We start from the raw sequence: 19,999 nt of genomic DNA on the forward strand, positions 1-19,999 counted from the left end.
CAGGGCCCACGAGGTGTGGCAAGGAGGGGAGAGAGAAGCTCGACCTCCCTCTGTGCTTCTGCAGTGAAAATGGAGAGACTGGGAAGGAGTGTGTGCGCCCGCCTCTCCCACAGGAGGGAGAGTGGAGGCCTAGGAGCGGCCTAGGACTGGAGGCACGACCCATTTAATCCACCTTGAGGCCCAGCCAGCACAGCCCACCTCTCCTCTCCAGGCCAGGGCCCCACACACGTTCCGCCTGACAGCCAGCCAAGCTCTGCAGTGCCCCGCCCTCCACCTGCCAGGGAGGCTCCAGGCATCATACCTGCCACCACAGGGTAGGTCTGGTGAGTCGACAGGTTGCGCCCCAAGGGCGTGTTGGAAGGGGTCAGGGTGGCCTTCCCGTCGTCCAGGCTGCTGTTGAGCAAGGGCAGCGGGTAGAGGCCCTGGGGAGCAAAGAGAAGTCAGCGCACAGAGATGATCCGACAAGCCGACCTTCCTGCAGACCTTGAGCCTGTCCTAGGGCTTAGCAGCCCTAATCTCCCCAGGAGATTTCCTCATCGTCCCCTTCTTCCTTTACGTTCTCAACTCCACTCAGCACTTTTCGTTCATGCTCATTGTCCTCCTGCATCCCTGGAATTCAAGGCCAGCTGGTGGCATGGGTGCTCCGGTGTGGGATAGAGGGTCTCAGCCGGAGGACCACACCCTGGCTAGATGGCTGGTCGGCTTCCTGGTTTCACCACACTGTTGTGACCCACAGAATACAGGACGGTGCCAAGGACTGGAGCAGTCTCCAACCGGACTGTTCGGGTCCTTCCATCTGTGATTCTTGCCCAGATAGGGAACCCAGGCACAGAGGTTTAAGAAACTTGTCCCACTTCCATATGGACCAAAGATAGGATTCAGACTTGAGGGATCAGAATGCCTCTGCTGTCAACCACTGTCCCAAACTGGGTGACCTAAGGACCACTTCTTACATTTGCAAAGAGCTTACATCAGAGCTTTGCCTCTGTTGTCCTAGTAGAGTCCCCCAGCAGCCCAGTGACATGGGTGAGTAATATTATGTCTGTTATTGATTTTATACGTGGAGCCTGGAACTCAGAGAGGTAAATGGCCTAGTTTTGTGTAATGAAACTGAGACTAAACCCAAGATTTCGGCTGTGGACCCAGGTGCTTTACCCATCACGTGGATTTCTTCTTTTCTCTCTCCACATCCAAACAAATAGAAGTGTGCAAGTTCAGCTTGAAAATGGTATTTAGAGTTTTTTTTGTTGGAAACACTCTTTATCAAGTACCTGGGGGTCTTCATCAATAAGACCTCATTTTAAATGCCTCGTGGCCTCCCCTTGCCAGGAGCACAGCTGTGACCTTAGGTACTCCTTCTGAAAAGAACTTGTTTAACTAAAGGCAAGTGTGCCTCATCCTCACCATGGCCTCCTCCCACCGGGGAAGCAGATAGCGCAGAAAAAAGAACACATCCATTCCCCACATACCTTCACACATGTCACATACCTGCTACATGAGATATGCAAAGCTGAATTCAGGGAATGCTCAGTGGTTACATAACAGTGCCACTAAAGGCAATTGTTTTCAGTGATTTCCATCAAGCTGGGTTCTGCAAAGATCCACAGCACTTTCCGGTTGCACGCTGGGCACTTTTGGAAGCTGCAGTCAATTCTGGAGGCCACCAGGGCACCATTAGCACATAGCAGCAATTACTGACTAAATGGTGCTCTGGTTCCATGCCTTCCAAGGGGGCTCACTTAGAGGCAGGGTGGAGTTGCTTAGGGCCTTTTTTTTTTTTTTGAGACGGAGTTTCGCTCTTGTTGCCCAAGCTAGAGTGCAATGGCGCGATCTTGGCTCACTGCAACCTCTGCCTCCCGGGTTCAAGTGATTCCCCTGCCTCAGCCCGAGTAGCAGGGACTACAGGCGTGTGCTACCATACCAGGCTAATTTTTTATATCTTTAGTAGAGATGGGGGTTTCACCATGTTTGCCAGGCTAGTCTTAAACTCCTGACGTTGTAATCCGCCTGGCTCGACCTCCCAAAGTGCTGGGATTACAGGCGTGAGCCACCACACCTGGCCAGGGTCTAGGTTACTGAAATTGAACAAAACATATAATTTCTAGAGAGTGTAAGAAAAGTTTAAAATGCTTTATGGATGTGTTGTTTTGACAGCAAAATATCTACTCAGAATCCTGTAGCTATTTCAAAATTCAAGTAACTTAAAAATACCTATATAGTCAAAATATTTTGGTGATTTTGTATTCAATAGCTGAAACTTCCCAGTGATTATTGGACTTTTTTTTTTTTTTTTTTTAGCTGGAATTGAACTTGAATTGGGGCAGAGCAGCACGATGCTTCAGAACTTCAGCAAGTCTGAGCCCTGGTTCTGCAATGACTTGCCAGGTAGCTTTAGTCTGCTTGACTGCTCTGAAGCTTAATTTTCTCACCTGTATGGGAGTCATAGACTCTATGAGGCTGATGTAAGCATTACATGAAATTTTATATACTTATACATAACGTGCTTAGCACCGAATACTTGGTGACAACAGATGCCCAGTGAGAGTTATCATAGATATTATTTCAGAATCATGTGAAGAGTCAGAAGCCACCAAATTCTTCATTTCTGTCAGTAAGCCGATATTCATATTCTGTTGATGTTTTTTGATGCATTTGTAAAATAGGGAAATAAAAGCTGTATGACTTCTAGCTATGTCTGGTCATGAAATAGCAACCAGGAATAACATGATGTTTCTGTTGAACACTTCCCCCTGCCCTTTGTTGTTGTTGTTGTTGTTGTTTTTTTCAGAGGGAGCCTTGCTGTGTCACCCAGGCTGGAGTGCAGTGGCACAATCTTGGCTTACTGCAACCTCTGCCTCCCAGGTTCAAGTGATTCTCCTGCCTCAGCCTCCTGAGTAGCTAGGATTACAGGTGCATGCCACCAGTTCTGGCTAATTTTTGTATTTTTAGTAGATATGGGATATTGCCATGTTGGCCAGGCTGGTCTCAAACTCCTGACCTCAGGTGACCCGTTCACCTCAGCCTCCCAAAGTACTGGGACTACAGGTGTGGGCCACCGTGCCTGGTCCCCCACTTGTTGATTTTACAGAAAAGATGGCTGTGTTACAACCTGTCCTAAGGTCAGGTATGAGTACTTGTGCTTCATTCTTGGCTCCCCAAGCCAGCGGGCCTTCCTATGCCCAGGTGAGAGAGCACGGAGTGTTACTTTGGCAGCACAGTCAGTTACCAGAGGTGGGAAAAGCAAAGGCCAGGCAGGACATGAGGGGCCCTTGCACTGGCTGGTTCTCCCTGCCCTTCACCACCCTCCAGGTGAATGACTGGGTGAGTAATGATTTACTGAGGAGGTAATGAATAATTTATGGACACTGCTGGACCTCAGTCTCCTCATCTGAAAGATGAGTGGTTGGAGAAGTTCAATGGTATTCAAATGCTTTTTTTTTTCAGTCTTCAAATACGTATTTACGTAGAGGCACCATATCTGAAGCAGGTGACAGTGGACCAGTCTGAATGAAATGAGGATTGGCAGGCCTGAGCTCCAAAACCTTCTGGTTGCCCGAGCCCTCCTTGTCTTGCTTGGCCTTGGATTATCTCCACACAAATGGAGAAACTGGATGAGGTGGTCACAGAGGTCTCTGCAAGCTCAAAGACTTTCTCATTCCAGGATCCCCCCTGTTCATATGCCAGCGTGACATGGGAGTGCTCTGTAGTCAAGCAGGGTCCTTTGGAGGGCTTAGGGATGGAGTCAGGAAATGGCTCTGGGACTCAGTGGGTGTCCAGAGTCTTATCAGCAGGGTTTCTTTACTTTCACTGGGTGGCTGGTGCCTGTACACTGAGTTTTGCAGGCTTGCTCTCACAGAGCGAGCTTCCTGCAGGCTCCCCACTGCAACCCCCTTTCCTTCCTGGAGCTGTGTGCTGACTGGTAGGTGAGCACCCAGGCCCTCTCCCCATGGCTGCTGACGGCCAGCTTTCTCTGCACCCTCGTGGTTGCCACAGTCAAAGCTGATAAAATTGCTGATGCAGATTGCCTGCCCAGCTGCGAGTGCCTGGCACGGGACCAGCAGCCCAGACGGTCACTGGAAGTGGTTGGGCTGATTATTGGCATCATCTCCATTGTCCTACTCAGTTCTTAAAGGCATATGGGCTTGCCTCCTACAGCAAATGACGGCATGGGCAAAGAGGGGCAACAGACACCACCCTGAAGACACTCCTCATCTGGTTGACTTGGTGGGGTTAAGGGAAAAAGATGTGATGACTAGGGACTGAGAGCTCGGTGGTTCTGCCAGAGCTGCAGAGTCTTTGTTGGCCTCGGGGTGGGACCTCTCACATCTCTGTCAGCTTGTCACAGATGCCAACCTGTTATGATTCATTTCACCTGTCCTGAGCACTAGCAAGAAAAATTCCCTGTAGCTTGTGATGTATTATTCTGAATTTCTCAACTCATTCATTCGTTCATTCATTCACTATACCATTACTCTCTATTATAAGGGGGGCACAATGGTAGGTGCTGGGAATAAAAACGACGTTTCATGTTTCATGAGGCTTCTCTGTCCTTAAGGAGTCCGCATGTCTTTGTACCTCTCTGTCTGCCACATTATTAAGCTACACTGTGAGAAGCTACTGAGAGCGGCATGTGGGACATGCAGAAGGACAAGAGGTGGGAGAGATGATTCATGTCGGAGAGGCAGGGGAGCACTCACGGAGAGGGTGATGTTTGAGCCGAGTCATGAAGGCTAGTGGTATTTTTCCATGCAGAGAAGTGGGAGGAAAGGCATTCTGTGTGGAGGGCACACGGTGTGCAAGGGCAGAGAGATGTGAGCGAGGGTGGCGTGCTTGCGGCCATGAGTAATGCAAGAGCATGGGGTGTGCAGGATGAGTGGCCAAAGGCGGGGCTAGGAAGTGGTGGCTGAGGTCATTATGTGAAGGCTTTGTGCTACTGCTTCAGAGTTGTGGAACCCGACCTCGAGGTCTGGGGAAGATGCTGATGGCAAGGGATGGCATCATCAGGTTGTGCTGCCATCCCTGAAAGGCCCAGGCTCAAAGGTTTTGGGTTAAGTAAGCCAGGGGGGTTAGAAAGAGAGGAAGATGCCAGGGCATCTGGTAAGATAAAGCATGTGTCAGGCTTGGAGTTGCATGAGGCAGGTGCCCTGAGCCCATTGATGCAACTTCCAGCTGCTTTGGTGGCGGAGCGCAGGCACATTTGGAGAGCACACCTTGCTCTGGCCCCTGCCCACTCTGTTCACCTCCCAGGGCCCAGCTTCTCACCTGCTCGCCTTTGGTGTGGCTGGGGGAGGCATAGGCCTCCGGGTAGTGCTGCCGCTCAAATGGGCACTCGAGTGGCTCGAGGTGGTGCTGGCTGAAGGCGTCTGTGCGAAGGTGCTTTCGGGGTCCGCTGCTGCTGCTCTGTGAGTCGATGCTCAGCCGGCAGCTATCCTGATCACCTGGTACCCCCCAGTCAGGAAGAAAGCTTTTAGGGGACATATCTACTCATGCCTTAGGCCAAAGTAGAGGACTGACTCCAAGCCGACTCACTGTGGAGGGAGAAAAAGGGCCAGCCACCTGGGCCCAGGAGCCTTGGCCAACTGACAGACAGGACATGTGACAGTCACATGCCGAGCTCCTACAGAGTCCCATGTCATAAGTGGAAAGGCTTCTGTCCCCATCAAAGCCTGAGCAAACTGCCCTCGTGCACCCCCGCTGCCCCCCTGTCCCAGCACTCACTGTCATCCATTTTCCTCTTGTCGCTGCCAGGCTGAGCGATGCCCAGGAGCCCATTGATGGAGTAGGTGGAGCCCAGGGAATCCGACTGGGGTGACTCTGGAGGAGTTACAGCTGAGCTGGGGACTGCAGCGGGGGAGAGGGAGAGAGTCAGGGGTGGGACACTCCTCAGTCCTGGGTGACTCTGGGGGAGTTACAGCTGAGCTGGGGACTGCAGTGGGGAGAGGGAGAGAGTCAGGGGTGGGAGTGACACCCCTCACAGGCCTGGGGTGACTCCAGGGTGACTGCGGGGGGTACGGGGAGAGGGTCAGGGTGCAGGAGTGACACCCCTCACAGCCCCTGCTGACACTGTGGAGGAGGCAGCAAGCCGAGCCGTGGACTGAGCCCCAAAGGGGCTCAGGTCCTTCCTCCAGGGGGCCTGCTGGTGGGAGGGATTCTTGGAGTCAGAGCTGTCTCAAATGTTTGCACCTCTCCATAGTTCAGTGAATCTGCCCTGGGAACAGGCCAGATTTTGTCATAGTGGCACAGCTCCGTCCACACATGGGTTTGTGAATAGTACTGTGCACAGCTGTGTCTGTGTGGGTGTGTCTGTGTGTGCCTCTGTGTATGTGTGGGTGCACTGAAGGATGTGTGGGTACACTGAAGGATGTGTGTGCATCCAGGTCTCTCAGCACTCACTCAGCGTGTGTCCGGGGCTCAGGGACTTGGTGGCCACGCAGCTGTCCATAGGGAGGTTGAATGGTTGCTGCACTTTGGTCCGGATGATTCTGTGATGAAGAGAAGAAAGGCCATGAGAGAGAAGAGGAGGAAAGAGAACTCACGGCTGCCCCAGACCCAGTTGCCTTTTTGACACTCCTTTGGGTATCTCAAAGGCACTTGAAACTCAACTGTTCACAGTAAAGTCCGTGACCCTACTCTGCACGCCTAGTCCTCCCCAGTTGTCCGTATTTCATGATTGGTACCATCAGTCGCTCAAGGCCAAAACAGAGATGGGGCTTAACATCTGCTTCCCTCTCTTTCCAATCAAACCCATCATCGAGTTCTGTGTTTTGACCTTGTGAACCTCGCCAATGTTGACCCCTCTCTTCTTCTCTCCATCAGCACCTTAGTGCATGTCACCACCACTGTTCCACGGTCACTCACTGGCCCACGCCCATCCCCTCTTGATCCTTTCTAAGTGATTCTCCCTACTGCTGCCACAGTGGACTTTCTGAAATGCAAGTTGACCACCTGCTTAAAATCTGCCAACAGTTTCCCATTGCTTTATGACCAAACGCAAGAAGGTATAACACAGCTCCCAGCCTCTGAAAGGCCACCTCTGCTGACATCTTCAACTTCAGCCTATCTTATGCTCCCCTGCTCTCTATCTACTGGTTTTCTTTTCTTTCTGTTTTTTCTTCTTTTTCTTCTTCTTTTTTTTTTTTTTTTTTTGAGATGGAGTCTCACTGTTGTCACCCAGGCTGGAGTGCAGTGGCGTGATCTCAGCTCACTGCAACCTCTGCCTCCCAGGTTCAAGCGATTATCCTGTCTCAGCCTCCCAAGTAGCTGGGATTACAGGCACTCACCACCACACCCAGTTAATTTTTGCATTTTTAGAAGAGATGGAGTTTCACCATGTTGGCCAGATTGGTCTCAAACACCTGACCTCAGGTGATCCACCTGCCTTGGCCTCCCAAAGTGCTGGGATTACAGACATGAGCCACTGCACCTGGCCTATCTACTGGTTTTCTTTTGATCCTATTAGCCACAGGGCCTTTGCATAGCTGTTTAAACTCTTTTCACCTAGTTCTCTTATTTTTTCTTACTCAGGGGAAGACTCATGACCTTCATAAACCAAATAATCCTACGCTGGCTTGCATATCCTCATGTTCCTTTTCTTAGCAGGACTTACAGCTGTATTTTTACAATATTTTTTGTAGGTAGTTGATTAATATCTGTGATCTCATTAAACTGTAAGCTCCGCAAAGATGGGTTTTGTGTGTCCCCAGGACCTCGCACAAGATGAATGAGTGAATTATGTGCGAATGAATTAATGAACAAGCGAGTAAGTAAATGATTGATTGAGGCAGTGAGTGAATCACTGAGGGACTAAAAAAATAAGTGAATGCTTGAATGTGGGCCGGGTTAGGGGTCTGGTGGCTTAGAAAAGGATCAACTCGTGAATATTCTTTTATTGAATGAAAGAGGATGTGGTGTTTGAGGAAGGAAACTGTAGATAGCACACTATGGCTTGGGGCCAGGGGGAGGGTGCCCCACAGCATGGGGCAAGGCAGGAGGCAGGGAGGTATGGTATCTGCCTGGAGCCAGGTGTGCTCCCTGCCTGATTCTTCAGCATCAGGCCCCTTCCCGGCCTCTGCTCTACCCAAGCCAGTTCTTTCTTGTTTCTTTCCTGATTTCCCCAAAGCCCAGGGGCCCCAGCCTGATGCCAGAGGCTGCTTTCTCTCTTACCTATTAATGGAACTGACACTGGGCACAGTGTCATTGTCACAGACGCCCTCAGCCAGGAGCCGGTCTCGGATCTCCCAGGCAAACATGGTAGGGTTCTGGCGTTTGTAGTCCCCAATCTTCTCCACCACCTTGGGGGTGGCCACCTTGGGCTTGGAGCCCCCTATCACTCCAGGACGGATGCTGCCAGTCTCGTAGTACCTACTCCAATAGAGAACCCCAAAGAATTACCCAATAAGCAGGTGGGGTCTTTAGACAGTGACTTAGCCAGAGCCTCCCTCCTCTCTAAGGCCTCTGGGGAGGGGTATGAGAGTGAAACGTGCCCCCAAGGCTGTCCTCAAATGCTTGATATGCATGGAACTATCTGTTTCCCTCGCATGGGTAGGTTCATGCTACTGCCAACCCAGCACCCTCCGCTAAAGGCCTCACCTTGGCTTCTCTCTCTCTCTTCCCTCTGACCAGTCTCTTGTGTCCTAGCACCTGCAACAGCCATCATATGGGACACAAAAGATTTCCCTTATAAGAAAGGAAATCTTGGTGTGCCTGATGTGTGAATGACAGGGGCACAGCGGTTTGCTCTATCCAGCTTCTCTTGGCTAAAGCACGACCTTTTTTTTTTTTTTTTGAGACAGGGTCTCACTCTGTCACCCAGGCTGGAGTGCATGGGACAATCTTGGCTCACTTCAAACTCTGCCTCCTGGGTTCAAGCGATTCTCCTGCCTTAGCTTCCCGAGTAGCTGGGATTACAAGTGCCTGCCACCACACCCGGCTAATTTTTGTATTTTTAGTAGAGACGGGTTTCACTGAGTTGGCCTGGCTGGTCTTAAACTCCTGACCTCAAGTGAAACGCCCGCCTTTGGCCTCCCAAAGAGCTGGGATTACAGGCATCAGCCACCAGCCAATGACTGTTTTCTTCGGCCACTTAGAAAGCTAGCTGAGGTCACTGGACCCTCTGCTCTATCTTGCTGGTTCACCTTTGCTCCCTGCCCTGTCCAAGCTTGAGGCATATCCCTCACCCCCCCGGTCGCTAGTTTTCTATCAGGTTTTAGCAGGTTCAAGTTGAAGCTTCTCCTCATGGACTCTGGAATCCTGACCTTGCTTGGATCCCCAGCCAGGTCTAGCTTGTTAAGCTGAGCCTCCTCTTCTGGGGCCTCCACCCTTCCCCTCCCTTTATCCTCCAAGTAGTTGCTTTGGCAGATCAACGGCCTATGTCAGCATATCCTCCTCTTCTTGTTGTAGAAACTGTCTGCTCTCATCTGCATGAAAAAGAATCTGGCTCTTTAAAACTCCATTCATCTGTTGCTTCCATCCGAGACTCATCTCCTCTGGGACACCACAGCCCATCACAGGAATCCCCTCTCCCAAGCCCAGCAAAGCATCACACCTTTCCCTAACTACTTCAGGAAGGGAGCCAGGGTTTTCACGGTTCAGAGAACAGTCCAGGTCCCTTTGCCTTGTCCAGGCCTCCTCCTAAATCCACCTAAGGGTCAGAGCAGGGGGACAGGCACGTGCACACAGAGCTGACTGGAAGCTCTGGCACAGAGGCGTTTTTAATGGAAGTGGCTTTGCAGACTGGAATCTGTGACTGTGTCAGCTCAGAAGCAGGCCTTTGCTGCTCCTGGTCTCTCCTGAACCTTTGGTTCAGTGGTTCTCAACCCTGGCTGCAGAGAAGTAGAGTCTCTGGCTGGGGACGGACGGGTTGGGGAGTTATAAACCAAAATTTGGGCCTATTTCCTTTAAGTTCTGATTTAATTGGTCTGGGCTGGGGCATAAACAGTATTGCTATTTTTAGAATCAGCCTTCCTCAGGTGACGCTCATGTGCTGCCAGGGCTACGAAGCGCTGATCTGGGGTCTTGGGGAATTATGGTTTGAGAAGCATAAACTCAGATGTCCCTCTTTTAGGGGTTAGACCTTGGGAGCTCATCTGACTGTCTGTCCCCTCCCTAGTGGCCCAATTTCCCTAGGTCTCGGTAGGAGGAGGACCTTTGGGGAAGATTCTCCTGCCTTAGAAGAAGAGAAGCCTACAGCAAATGAGACATAGAGCAAAAGAGAAGAAGGGAGAGGGAGAAAGTAAAAGGATAAATGGACAAAGAAAGAACGAAGGGCAGAAAACAGTAGAAACATGGTGGCGGGGTGGAGGCCCAGAAGGACCACCATAACTGTTCAGGTCTCAGGACCAAAGCTGGACATTGGGAGCAAATCCCTATTCCCCGGGAGGGGAATTCTCCAGCTGCCCTGACGTCAGCTGGAGAGGTCAAGCCCTGCAGGGAAGGCAGCCCGCGGTGAATTTCGTGCTTACCTGCCGAGGATCTTGCTGACGCAGCCATGGCTGACGCGGAGCTGGCGAGAGATGTCACAGGGCCTCACACCCTGGTGGGCCAGGTCTACAATGCGCTGGCGGACCACTTCTGGCAGGGGTCTGCCGTTCACAAAGGCCCCTCCCAGCTGGTTCAGCCCTCCATGGCCTAAGGAGACAATATTCCCAGGGACAGTTGTCAGGGCCAGGCAGGAGTTTGGGTGGGGATTAGCTATGAGAGCAGGTGTAGGGGTGTGTGTGTGTGTGTGTTTGACTGTGACCACGAAATCCCACGGCCAGGCCCTGTGGGCCCCTCTGCAGTTCTTTCTCCCAGGATGCTGGCACAAATGGTATGTGATGCTCATCCCCCACGATGGGATGGTGTCACAGGAGCACCTTGGGCTTGGGGACTCTCCAGGCAGACTCAGCCCTTCACTCCAATTCACAATCCCCTATTTTCTTCCCTCCCTCTGAAAAGTGTGTAAGGAGTTGAGGATGTGGGGTCTTCCCATGCCAATACTGAGCCGTTTGACCTTCAGAAAAACCCCTTCTCTTCTCAGAGTCTCTTTTCCTTTTGTAAAATGAGGGCACAGGTGATTTTTACCTTTCTCCTTCTCCTCATGGAACCAGATTTTAAAATACTACCCCATTGAGAAAAACAAATACAAAAGAATAAAAGTAGAACCTCTCTGGTAGAGCTTGGGCAGAGAAGGCCTGAGCCCTATCTGTGGACTTCTGGCCTAAATGACCCCCAAGATCCCTTCTTTCTCTAACAGGCCAGAGCACCAGGGACCTGCTGCAGGGTCCTCACAGGCATAGATAGCACTGGGTTCCAGGATGGACATGGGGGCTACAGGCCACTGTGGAAATCTGTTCATGTCATGGATGGATATGTGTACACATTCCCTTAGCTGCTTTCCTGACTTGGCCTCTGCTCTCTGGCCCCAGCCTATGTTTCATTCTGAGCCCATCTATCCAGTCAAATCCATATGAATTGAGTGCCAACTATGTGCCAGGCACTATACAGGTCCCTGACGATGCCAAGGTGAATAAGGCAGACATGATCCCTATTCTTCCCTCATGGGGTTAATTACAGTGAGGTCCCAGACCAGCAAACAACCAGTTAACATATTTTGTGACCAGTTTTGGGACTGGTGACATGCAGAGAGTTATGGGAACCACTGGAGGGGAACTTGACTTGGCTCAAGGAAACACAGAAGGGTTCCTGAGGAGGTCTAAGCTGAGACTGAAGATAAACAGGTACTGGCCAAGTGAGGGAGAGAGGGGAGAAAACTGTTCCAGGCAGTGGGAACAGAATGTGCAAAGACTCAGAGGCAAGAGGATACTTGTCTGTTAGATTTTCCAACATATTCAACTCTATAGTCCCTAGAACCATTTTGGGCTAATTTCAGGGCCGAGATTTCTATTTTTCTCATGAGGAGACTGGGGCTCAGAGAGTTGTAGTGATCTGATTTATATGTGTTGTTTAACTCAGCTTATATGAGGAGGAGCTTGGATCCAACCAGAATTTAAGGCTCAGATCAGGGCTGCTCCTTGAGGGGAGCCCTGTTCTGGGGCTAGAGCTACACCTGGACGCTTGTCATTGGCATTGCTATTTTGTGCTGAACATGCCATGGTCTTTTCACAACGGGCAGGATTTGGTGATATGACTGGGAGGGTAGAGCCCTGGGGTGTAGGAGTCAGGGAGCTGACAGGTAAGAAGGAAGAGCCAACCCCAGGCTTCTGTGTGAACCAGTTAAAGACTATTTATGGCCGAGGGTGGGAAGTGCCTTTGCTGGGCACACAGTGCCCATTATCACCCACTGACTTAGCACATTCAGAACTGCCTTGCAATGTCTCCTCAGGGGCCCAAGCTGTCTTCAGCAGAACACTGAATTTCCCTCTAATAAAGGGGGTGGGGGCTGGGCATGGTGGCTGACGTCTGTAATCCCAGCACTTTGGGAGGCTGAGGCGGGTGGATCACCTGAGGTCGGGGGTTCGAGACCAGCCTAACCAACATGGTGAAATCCTGTCTACTGAAAATACTAATACTACTACTACTAATAATAAAAACTAGCTGGGCATGGTGATACATGCCTGTAATCCCAGCTACTCGGAGGCTGAGGCAGTAGAATCGCTTGAACCCCGAGGTGGAGGTTGCGGTGAGCCGAGATCGCATCATTTCACTCCAGCCTGGGCAACAAGAGTGAAACTCCGTCTCAAAAAAAAGGAGGGTGGGGGTGCTCTAAGCCTCTACCCTGGGCAATAAGTCAGGAGGAAAAGCCCTCTGGCCAAACACCCAGCAAGAAAGATGCAATGATCCATCTTCCTGGTGGAGACAACGGGTGAGCTTGGGTACAGCTTCCACCTGTGCCCATCCAGGCAAGCCTTCCTAGTGACTGCTTCTCCACTGGGGCTGGAAGAGTGCTTGGAGGGCCTTTAGGAGAGCCCAGATGGTGGGCAGAGCGGCCTTTGCCCAGTCCTAAGCCCATTCCTCTGGTCTTCACTGGCCAGAGTGCCATTTATGAATTGCTGCAGCCGTTTGCCCTCACTGCATCATTGTTGCCTTCCGGTTCTTTTGGGTCCAGGCACTGAACACAAGGGGGCGCCAGACAGCCACCCAAACACAGACAAGAGTCCAGCTTTGTCCTTATTTTCCAGAACTTTCCCTGCTGTATCCACTTAAACTTAGGTGTTTGTGCTGGGACCTCTACATCTGGAAGCGAGGTTTCTTAGAGGTGAGGGTTCTTCACCTCTACAAATGTGAAGCAGGTTTAAACAAATTCCATTTTGGGGTGGCATGAATTGGGTATTGTGCCTTAAAAAAATGACGCTGTAAGCTGTGTGGGCCATTGCCCTTAATTATTATGAAGGACTGACTCACATCCTTAGAAACCCAAACCCTGAGAGGTTATTTACCGTTATCAGCAAGCATTGTAGTGCTGGGAAAGATGCATTCACATTTCTGGCCCCTAAACTGAATTCTCTGGTGCTTGTTTTATTTGACTGCCTTCTGAATGACTTTGTGTTACTGTAGAAAGAGTCTTGGGCCTGATCCCTTCCTTGACACTGCCTGTTTTAGTCTTATCATTCGAGAAAGTGGGTTTTATTTTTTCAACCTTAGTGTTTTTATCTATCGAATGGAGCTTAACAAAACTTATGCCTGCTGCTGACTTAAACTCCTATAAGAAGATAGGGGGGCTGGGCATGGTGACTCATGCCTGTAATCTCAGCACTTTGGGAGGCTGAGGTGGGCAGATCACGAGGTCAGGAGATCGAGACCATCCTGGCTAACACAGTGAAACCCTGTCTCTACTAAAAATACAAAAAATGAGCTGGGTGTGGTGGCGGGCACCTGTAGTCCCAGCTACTCCAGAGGCTGAGGCAGGAAAATGGGGTGAACCCACAAGGCGGAGCTTGCAGTAAGCCGAGATCGTGCCACTGCACTCCAGCCTGGGCGACAGAGCAAGACTCCATCTCAAAAAAAAAAAAAAAAAAAAAAAAAAAAAAAGAAGAAGAAGAAGAAGATAGGGGGATCAGGATGGAGAAGTATTTATTTAGATAAACAAATCTTGCTATAAATGTAATGTTTTTCTAATTTGTAATATTCCCATGGTTGAATGTTATGACCCAAGCTTGGGACTAGGTATAGGAAGTGTTTTCTCAAACTTCAGTGTGCATCAGCATCACTTGGCAGTGAGGCTTATTAAAATACAGACTACTGAGCACAATGCCCTAAGTTTCTGAATCAGTAGGTCTGGGATTGAACTAAGAATTTATGTTTCTAAGAAGTTTCCACATGGTGTTAATGCTGCTAGGCCAGGGACACACTTTGAAAACCACTGGTTTAGTCCAGGTGATGGCTGGTAAATTAAACATAAGAGAATAACTCTTCATACTCCTCCGACATTCTTCTAAGAATAATAATGATAGTTTGTATATTATGGTTTTCATTTCTTTTCAACTCAAGACATTGACCAAGTGCCTATCATGACTCAGGTACAAAGCACTGGGAATACAACCTTGAACAAGACAAGAATCCTGGCCTTCAAGGAACTTCGAACCTTTTGGGGGATATGATAAGATACATTAGGAATCACCATGTTAATGGTGACCTTTCTTGAAGGATATGAGTCCAGGTGTTCGCGGAGCCCATAAGTGGTTAGAGGGAAGCTGCAAGGAAGAGTATCTAGGAGGTAACTAGGCAAAGAATTTTCCTCAGGGGGAAGAAAATCCATGCGTAAAGTCTTGGTGCCTTCAAGAAATTGAAAGATATTTAGTGTGGCTGTAGGACAGGCAGGAAAGAGAATCTGGAAAGAGCCTGCTGGCTGCGGATGGAGATGGCCCCTATGGTTTGAGGTTTTGAGCTGAGTCCCTGTAATGGAAAGGCTTTCGTCTTTCCTGTGTCCGGTGTGGGGGAGTGGACTCTTCTGGGTGAGTCACCACCAAATGCCCAGAGGTGGGTGCAGTCTTCCTTCCTGCACTGGGGTGGGGGGACGATTGGTGCCCACTGTGCTGACCACCTTTTCATGCTGCTGCAGATGGGGTGGGCTTTGAGGCCGGAAGCCAAAAATGAGTAGGAGCCTCCTGGTTGGGCGGGAAGTGGGGTGAGGGGGGAAGGTGAGACCCAGGAAGAGGTTTGAAGCCTCATAAGCGGACTCTTTGTATGTCTGAAAGATTGTGAGTGGGGAGGTGGGGTGGGTATGGGGGAGGAAGACAAGACCGCCTGGCCGGATGCAAGCAGGTTCCTGAGTGGAAGGTACTCAGACAGGAAATGCAAGCTTTCCTGTGGTCAGAGAGGACTTATCTTACAGTAAAGGGATTGGAGCTCAGCAAAGTTCTAGGTGAAGCTTGCTGTCCGGAAACGTATCCTTTTGAAAAGTGACCATTCAGGGAGGTCTTAGGACTTTGTTGGTAATTTCTTCATCCTTTATAGAGCTCCGAGTAGTTGGGATGGCAGAAAGAAAAGAGACAGTCATTGACCAAAATTCTTGTTACATGCACCAATATCCAAACCCTTAAGATGTGGAAATCCTTTCCCCATGTCCCTATAGTCCTTTGCACAAATTCCTATGATAGCACTGACCACGTTGAACAGCAGCTTTCTCTATTTGGGTTTCTTTATGAGTTACTCAAAGGCAGAGGCCCTGTCTTTGTCTACTGTAATTAGTGTTTTCGTATATACAAGTGGTAGAAAAATGGTTTACATTGGTTATGGTTGTTGCATGGATTCCCACGATTCTGCATGATGGGACCCCCAAATCCCATGCTTCAGTACTTTCCCCTTTATCCTTTTGCTTTATCTGTTGCCACTCTGCCCAGTTCTAAAGTGGCAATGGCTCAATGTGTTGTTCTGCAAAAGTGTCCATTGAACTACCTGGGGCTTTTTGACACATAGAGTGTCAAGGTGGTGGTTGAGCCTTGGCAGGGCTATAGTGAGAGGTGCAGTGGCCTTTTTGGGTGCCCTTCAAATCATGCCAGGCCTATTCCCCTTCTACAAAGGAAAGGCCTTGTCCAAACAAATCAGTCCCTGGCGTTCTCGGTATATATTGGTGTTTTTCCCTTCCCCCGCTGCTCATTTGCAGGTCTGTGATCTCTGTGTGCCACCTCCCAGCTAATCCTCTTGACTTGGTGCCTTTCTGGAGTAAAGGCCAGGGCCTGTGCCTCCAACTGCTCCTGAAGAAAGTGTCCCTGGACCATGGAATCCCAGTGTCCAAAGTCTGCACACCAGAACACGCCAGCATACATGAAGTTATGGGTTACCTGGACACATGAGACCCTTGGACTGGGTAAAAGGGGCTGGCATGCTGGAAAGCAGCACCCTGCATCTGCTGTTACCCCCAACTTGCTGCATGACCCTTGGTTATCTCTGTGCCTTACAGTTGTCTTCCTAAGGGAAACTGGAACAGAAAGACAGCAGCTAGGTAAAGCTGTGGTTTGTGTTTCTCATTGATCTCTTGCCCTTCTACCTGTTCTGGAATCCTACTCCATCAATTATCCTCCCATTTGAAAGCATTACTTACCTCTTCTTTTCTACCGGGTCCTTCCCCTAAACCTAGAAATGGAATTAAAATAATCTATGTTGCCTCTCCAGCCCCTGATCTCAAAATAAATTAAACAAAAAAATTCTTCCCTTAACCATGATACTCTTCTTTCCTATTGTTTTCAACTAAATTTCTCAAAAAGCAGCCATACTTGCAGCCCATTCCTCCCTTCACATTCCGTGCTCAGCCTGCTCTGTGCCTCCTGCTTAGCATGTGCTTGGTGATGAGTGGCCATGGATGGACAGTGAGTGGTTGGAGGGTGCCTTGTGTTCCCTCTTGAAGAGATTTTAGTGACAATCCCATCTCCTGATTCCTTATACCTTCAGTCTAGGCTTTCTCTTTGCTTTAATGGGGTTCTCTTCCCTCATTTGCTCCATGACGTATGTTTTCTCCCTTCAGGCTTCTCTCAGTTCTCAGTGTTTCTCTCCCCTTTCATGGCCATCCTTGGTGATCCCACACACTCTCATTGTCATACCTACTACCCATCTCCTGATGGCATCATGGGCATCCCAGGTAACCCCAGTCAGGTCTTTCCCCCAACTTTTGTTTTCAATTTCTATTGGAGATTTCCTCTTAGGTGATAAGGGGGCTCCTCCTCTAGTGTTGTCTTGGTTGGTAACAATACCAGCTGCCATGCAAGCTCAGGGCCTGCCCCTTCCACTCAGCCTCCTGCCACCTGCCACCACACTCTCTGTGCTGCACGGTCATCAGTCTTCTGCATGACCTTGGAAGTAACTGTGTCCCCAGCCTTGGGGCACTTGCACATGCTGTTCCCTCCTCCTGGAGCTCTTGTCTCCCCGTCTTAGCTAGTTAACTTCTGCTCATCCTTTATATTTCAACACTGAGTCACTTCCTCGGTGGCTTTGCTTTATCCTACAGAGTAGGTGCAGGCTTCTGTTTGGGTATTCTCATAACATGTTCTACCTTTCTTGAATGGCAGTCATAGAAATGTAGCATCAAATATAACTGCTGTTTGGAATCTGGTTGAAAATGAGAGGAAGAAAATGTCTCATAGTCAAGGGAGGAATTTTGGGGAGAATGGGGAGGTATCATAGATAAATTTAATTGCATCTTTAGGTCCAAATTTTTATTTTACATTTTTTGCATAACCATAACTGTATATGTATGAATCATAACTATCTTCTCTCACCAGATTGAAAGCTCCATGAAGGCAAGGCTTCTTTCATTTTGATCATTATTAAATTATATTAGGTATTCAATAAACTTATGTCACATGAATCAACTAATCACCTTTATCTTTTTCCATTCTCCACATGTGAAATACTCACAAGACCACTTTTTACCTCCTAAATATTTACCTAACCAATATCTCCCTGCCTGTTCCCAGCATTCATTCGCTCATTCATTTATCCATTCTACATATATTTTTTATGCCTACCATGTAGCAAGCATTTTAATAGAACTGACTATATAGAATTGATTTCTACCTTCGTGGAGCTTCCAGGTTAGGGATAGGTAGGCTGAAGATGGGTATATTTAAAAAGTAAATACAGAAATAAATGTGTAATTGTGCTAAGAAGAACACAACAAGGTGCAGTGTTAAAAAATACTGGGGAGGGGGTGCAAGAGAAAATGAGTTCAAGCTGATTAGGAAGATGTCTGTAAATGACATGTAACCTGCGTGGAAGGTGAGTAGGAGTTAACTACTCACCTGGACTCACTGGTCTCCACATCCAACCTTGCTCAAGTGAACCTTTGCTACCCAGCTGGGGAGCAACACATCTAAACCCTAGTCTGGCCATATCACTCCCATATTTAAGAATCCTTGCAAGACATGGCATCATTTTCTTCATGGCAAAGTCCAAGCTGCTAAATCTTGAAGTCAATGCCCACCACTACCTGACCCTGACTTAGTGTTCAAGCCTCATTTCTTACCTGTGTGAGCATTGAACCTGATGCCCTAATAACACAGAATTGTTTGCCATTCTTTTGCCACATCTGAATCCTCTCCTGGGTCCTTGACTGTGTCCTCCATGCCTGGAGTGCCCGTCCTCACCTTCTCCTGATTGATTTCCATTCATGCCGTAGGAGTCAGTTCAGGAAGCTCCCTCCTACAGTAAGTCTTCCCTGGCTTTCCCTGCCTGCTCTCTTTGGTCCTTTCTTTTAAATAAGCCAGGACATAATCTCATTAAGCAGAATGTAAGTGCCTGCTGGTTACTGAAAGGAAAGAAGAAAGGAAAGAGGGAAGGAAGGAAGGAAGGGAGGGAGGGAGGAAGGAAGGGAGAAAGGGAGTAAGGGAGGAAGGAAGGAAAAAAAGAGGGAAGAAGGAAGAGAGGTATAGAGGGAAGGAGGAAGGGAAGGAGAGAGGAAGATCCACAACAAGTTTAGTGAAGCCCACACCTTCTTTGCCTTAAACAGAATTCTGTTTTCCACAGACATATACTCATAGAAACGAGTTACTTAAAGAGGATGGTCCAGATTCCACAGTCCAAAAAAAAAAAAAAAAAAAAAAAGAGAGAGAGAGAGGTTTGCCCTTCTTCTGAAGGAGTCAGGATATGAATGCAGAGGTCTTCCTGTTGGCTTACATATCAGACCTTCAATGTCAACAATAAACGTATGAGCACTTGCCAGGCTCACACTGTTGAGAACAGCTTTATGGTTGAATGTGGCAGTGTGTTCTGCAGGAGTCCTCTGTGAGATTAATGCTACTCTTGCCATTTTACACCACTAAAGAAACTATCACTGACTCTAGTCTTCGGATTCTGAGCCAAGAAGTCTTTTTCTTCTAGCCTTGGCCATAGAGACTCTATGGAGAATAATGGGAGGTGATCTACACAGACTCCTCCCTCACTGGGTTGATAGCTTTGTTGGGAAGATTTTAACATCCATCAAGGGAAAAAACCACCAGAGACAGCTCAAGTTAGGGAGGCAGAGGGTTAGCAGCAAATGCTACTCCTCCTTAGAACTCAGGCATTCCAGACTCGGAGATACCATGAGAAGTTTCTGACTCAGGACTGTGTGGGCCATGCTGCATGCTTATGCCTGCCAGGGCTCAATCAGAAAAAAAAAAAAAGTGGTCACCAGTTCTCATTGCCAAGGAGCTCAGTACTGTGTTCAAGGCCAAGGACATGATCAATCCAGTCTTAGAATCTGGTTTCCTCAGATCTCTTCTGGTATCAGCCAGGGCTTGATCAGAGGACAGAAACCTTCATAGGTATTTCAACAAAGGGGCTTTAATATGGGGAATTGTTGTCTGGTGTTGGAGGGCTGTAAGAGCACAAAGGAAGCACTGAAATAACCCAGAGATAGTAGCTACAGGAAGCAGCAACTGCCCCTTGGGCTGGAGGAAGCAAAAGGAAGAAACTGGAGTTATCAGAATACATGCTTAGAGGAAGGGCCTGTGGAGCTGGGACTTGGATCTCGGAAGGGCTGGCACATTGCAGCTGTTCCTGGGGGTCATGTGCGACTGGCTCTGGGAGAGCTGAGAGCTGGAATCTGATTCAACTACTGCTACTGAGGTATTGGCCGACAAGAGCC

At 49.0% G+C, this 19,999-nt stretch overlaps 1 protein-coding gene and 1 long non-coding RNA gene across 7 annotated transcripts in view; one reads left to right on the forward strand and one right to left on the reverse strand.

The window, feature by feature from the left end:
• PAX8 (paired box 8) overlaps positions 1-19,999 on the reverse strand; it is a 60,907-nt gene that overhangs the window by 18,348 nt on the left and 22,560 nt on the right. For 3 of the 6 annotated variants that reach the window (XM_001093332.4, XM_015113145.3, XM_001093559.5), the window contains exons 3-8: positions 10,461-10,626; positions 8,164-8,361; positions 6,394-6,482; positions 5,719-5,841; positions 5,263-5,438; positions 302-422 (exon numbers count right to left, since the gene is read on the reverse strand). In XM_001093332.4, the coding sequence (XP_001093332.1) occupies positions 302-422; positions 5,263-5,438; positions 5,719-5,841; positions 6,394-6,482; positions 8,164-8,361; positions 10,461-10,626 (873 nt within the window). Of the gene's footprint in view, positions 1-301; positions 423-5,262; positions 5,439-5,718; positions 5,842-6,393; positions 6,483-8,163; positions 8,365-10,460; positions 10,627-19,999 lie in introns of all 6 variants that reach the window. The other 3 variants (XM_015113147.3, XM_015113144.3, XM_015113143.3) reach the window with 1 other exon arrangement.
• On the forward strand, positions 271-2,854 carry LOC144333993 (uncharacterized). Its single transcript, XR_013403142.1, has 2 exons — positions 271-314; positions 2,299-2,854. It is a non-coding gene; the product is annotated as an uncharacterized LOC144333993 (long non-coding RNA).

This window comes from Macaca mulatta, chromosome 13, assembly GCF_049350105.2.
Source record: "Macaca mulatta isolate MMU2019108-1 chromosome 13, T2T-MMU8v2.0, whole genome shotgun sequence".
Classification (NCBI taxonomy): domain Eukaryota; kingdom Metazoa; phylum Chordata; class Mammalia; order Primates; family Cercopithecidae; genus Macaca; species Macaca mulatta.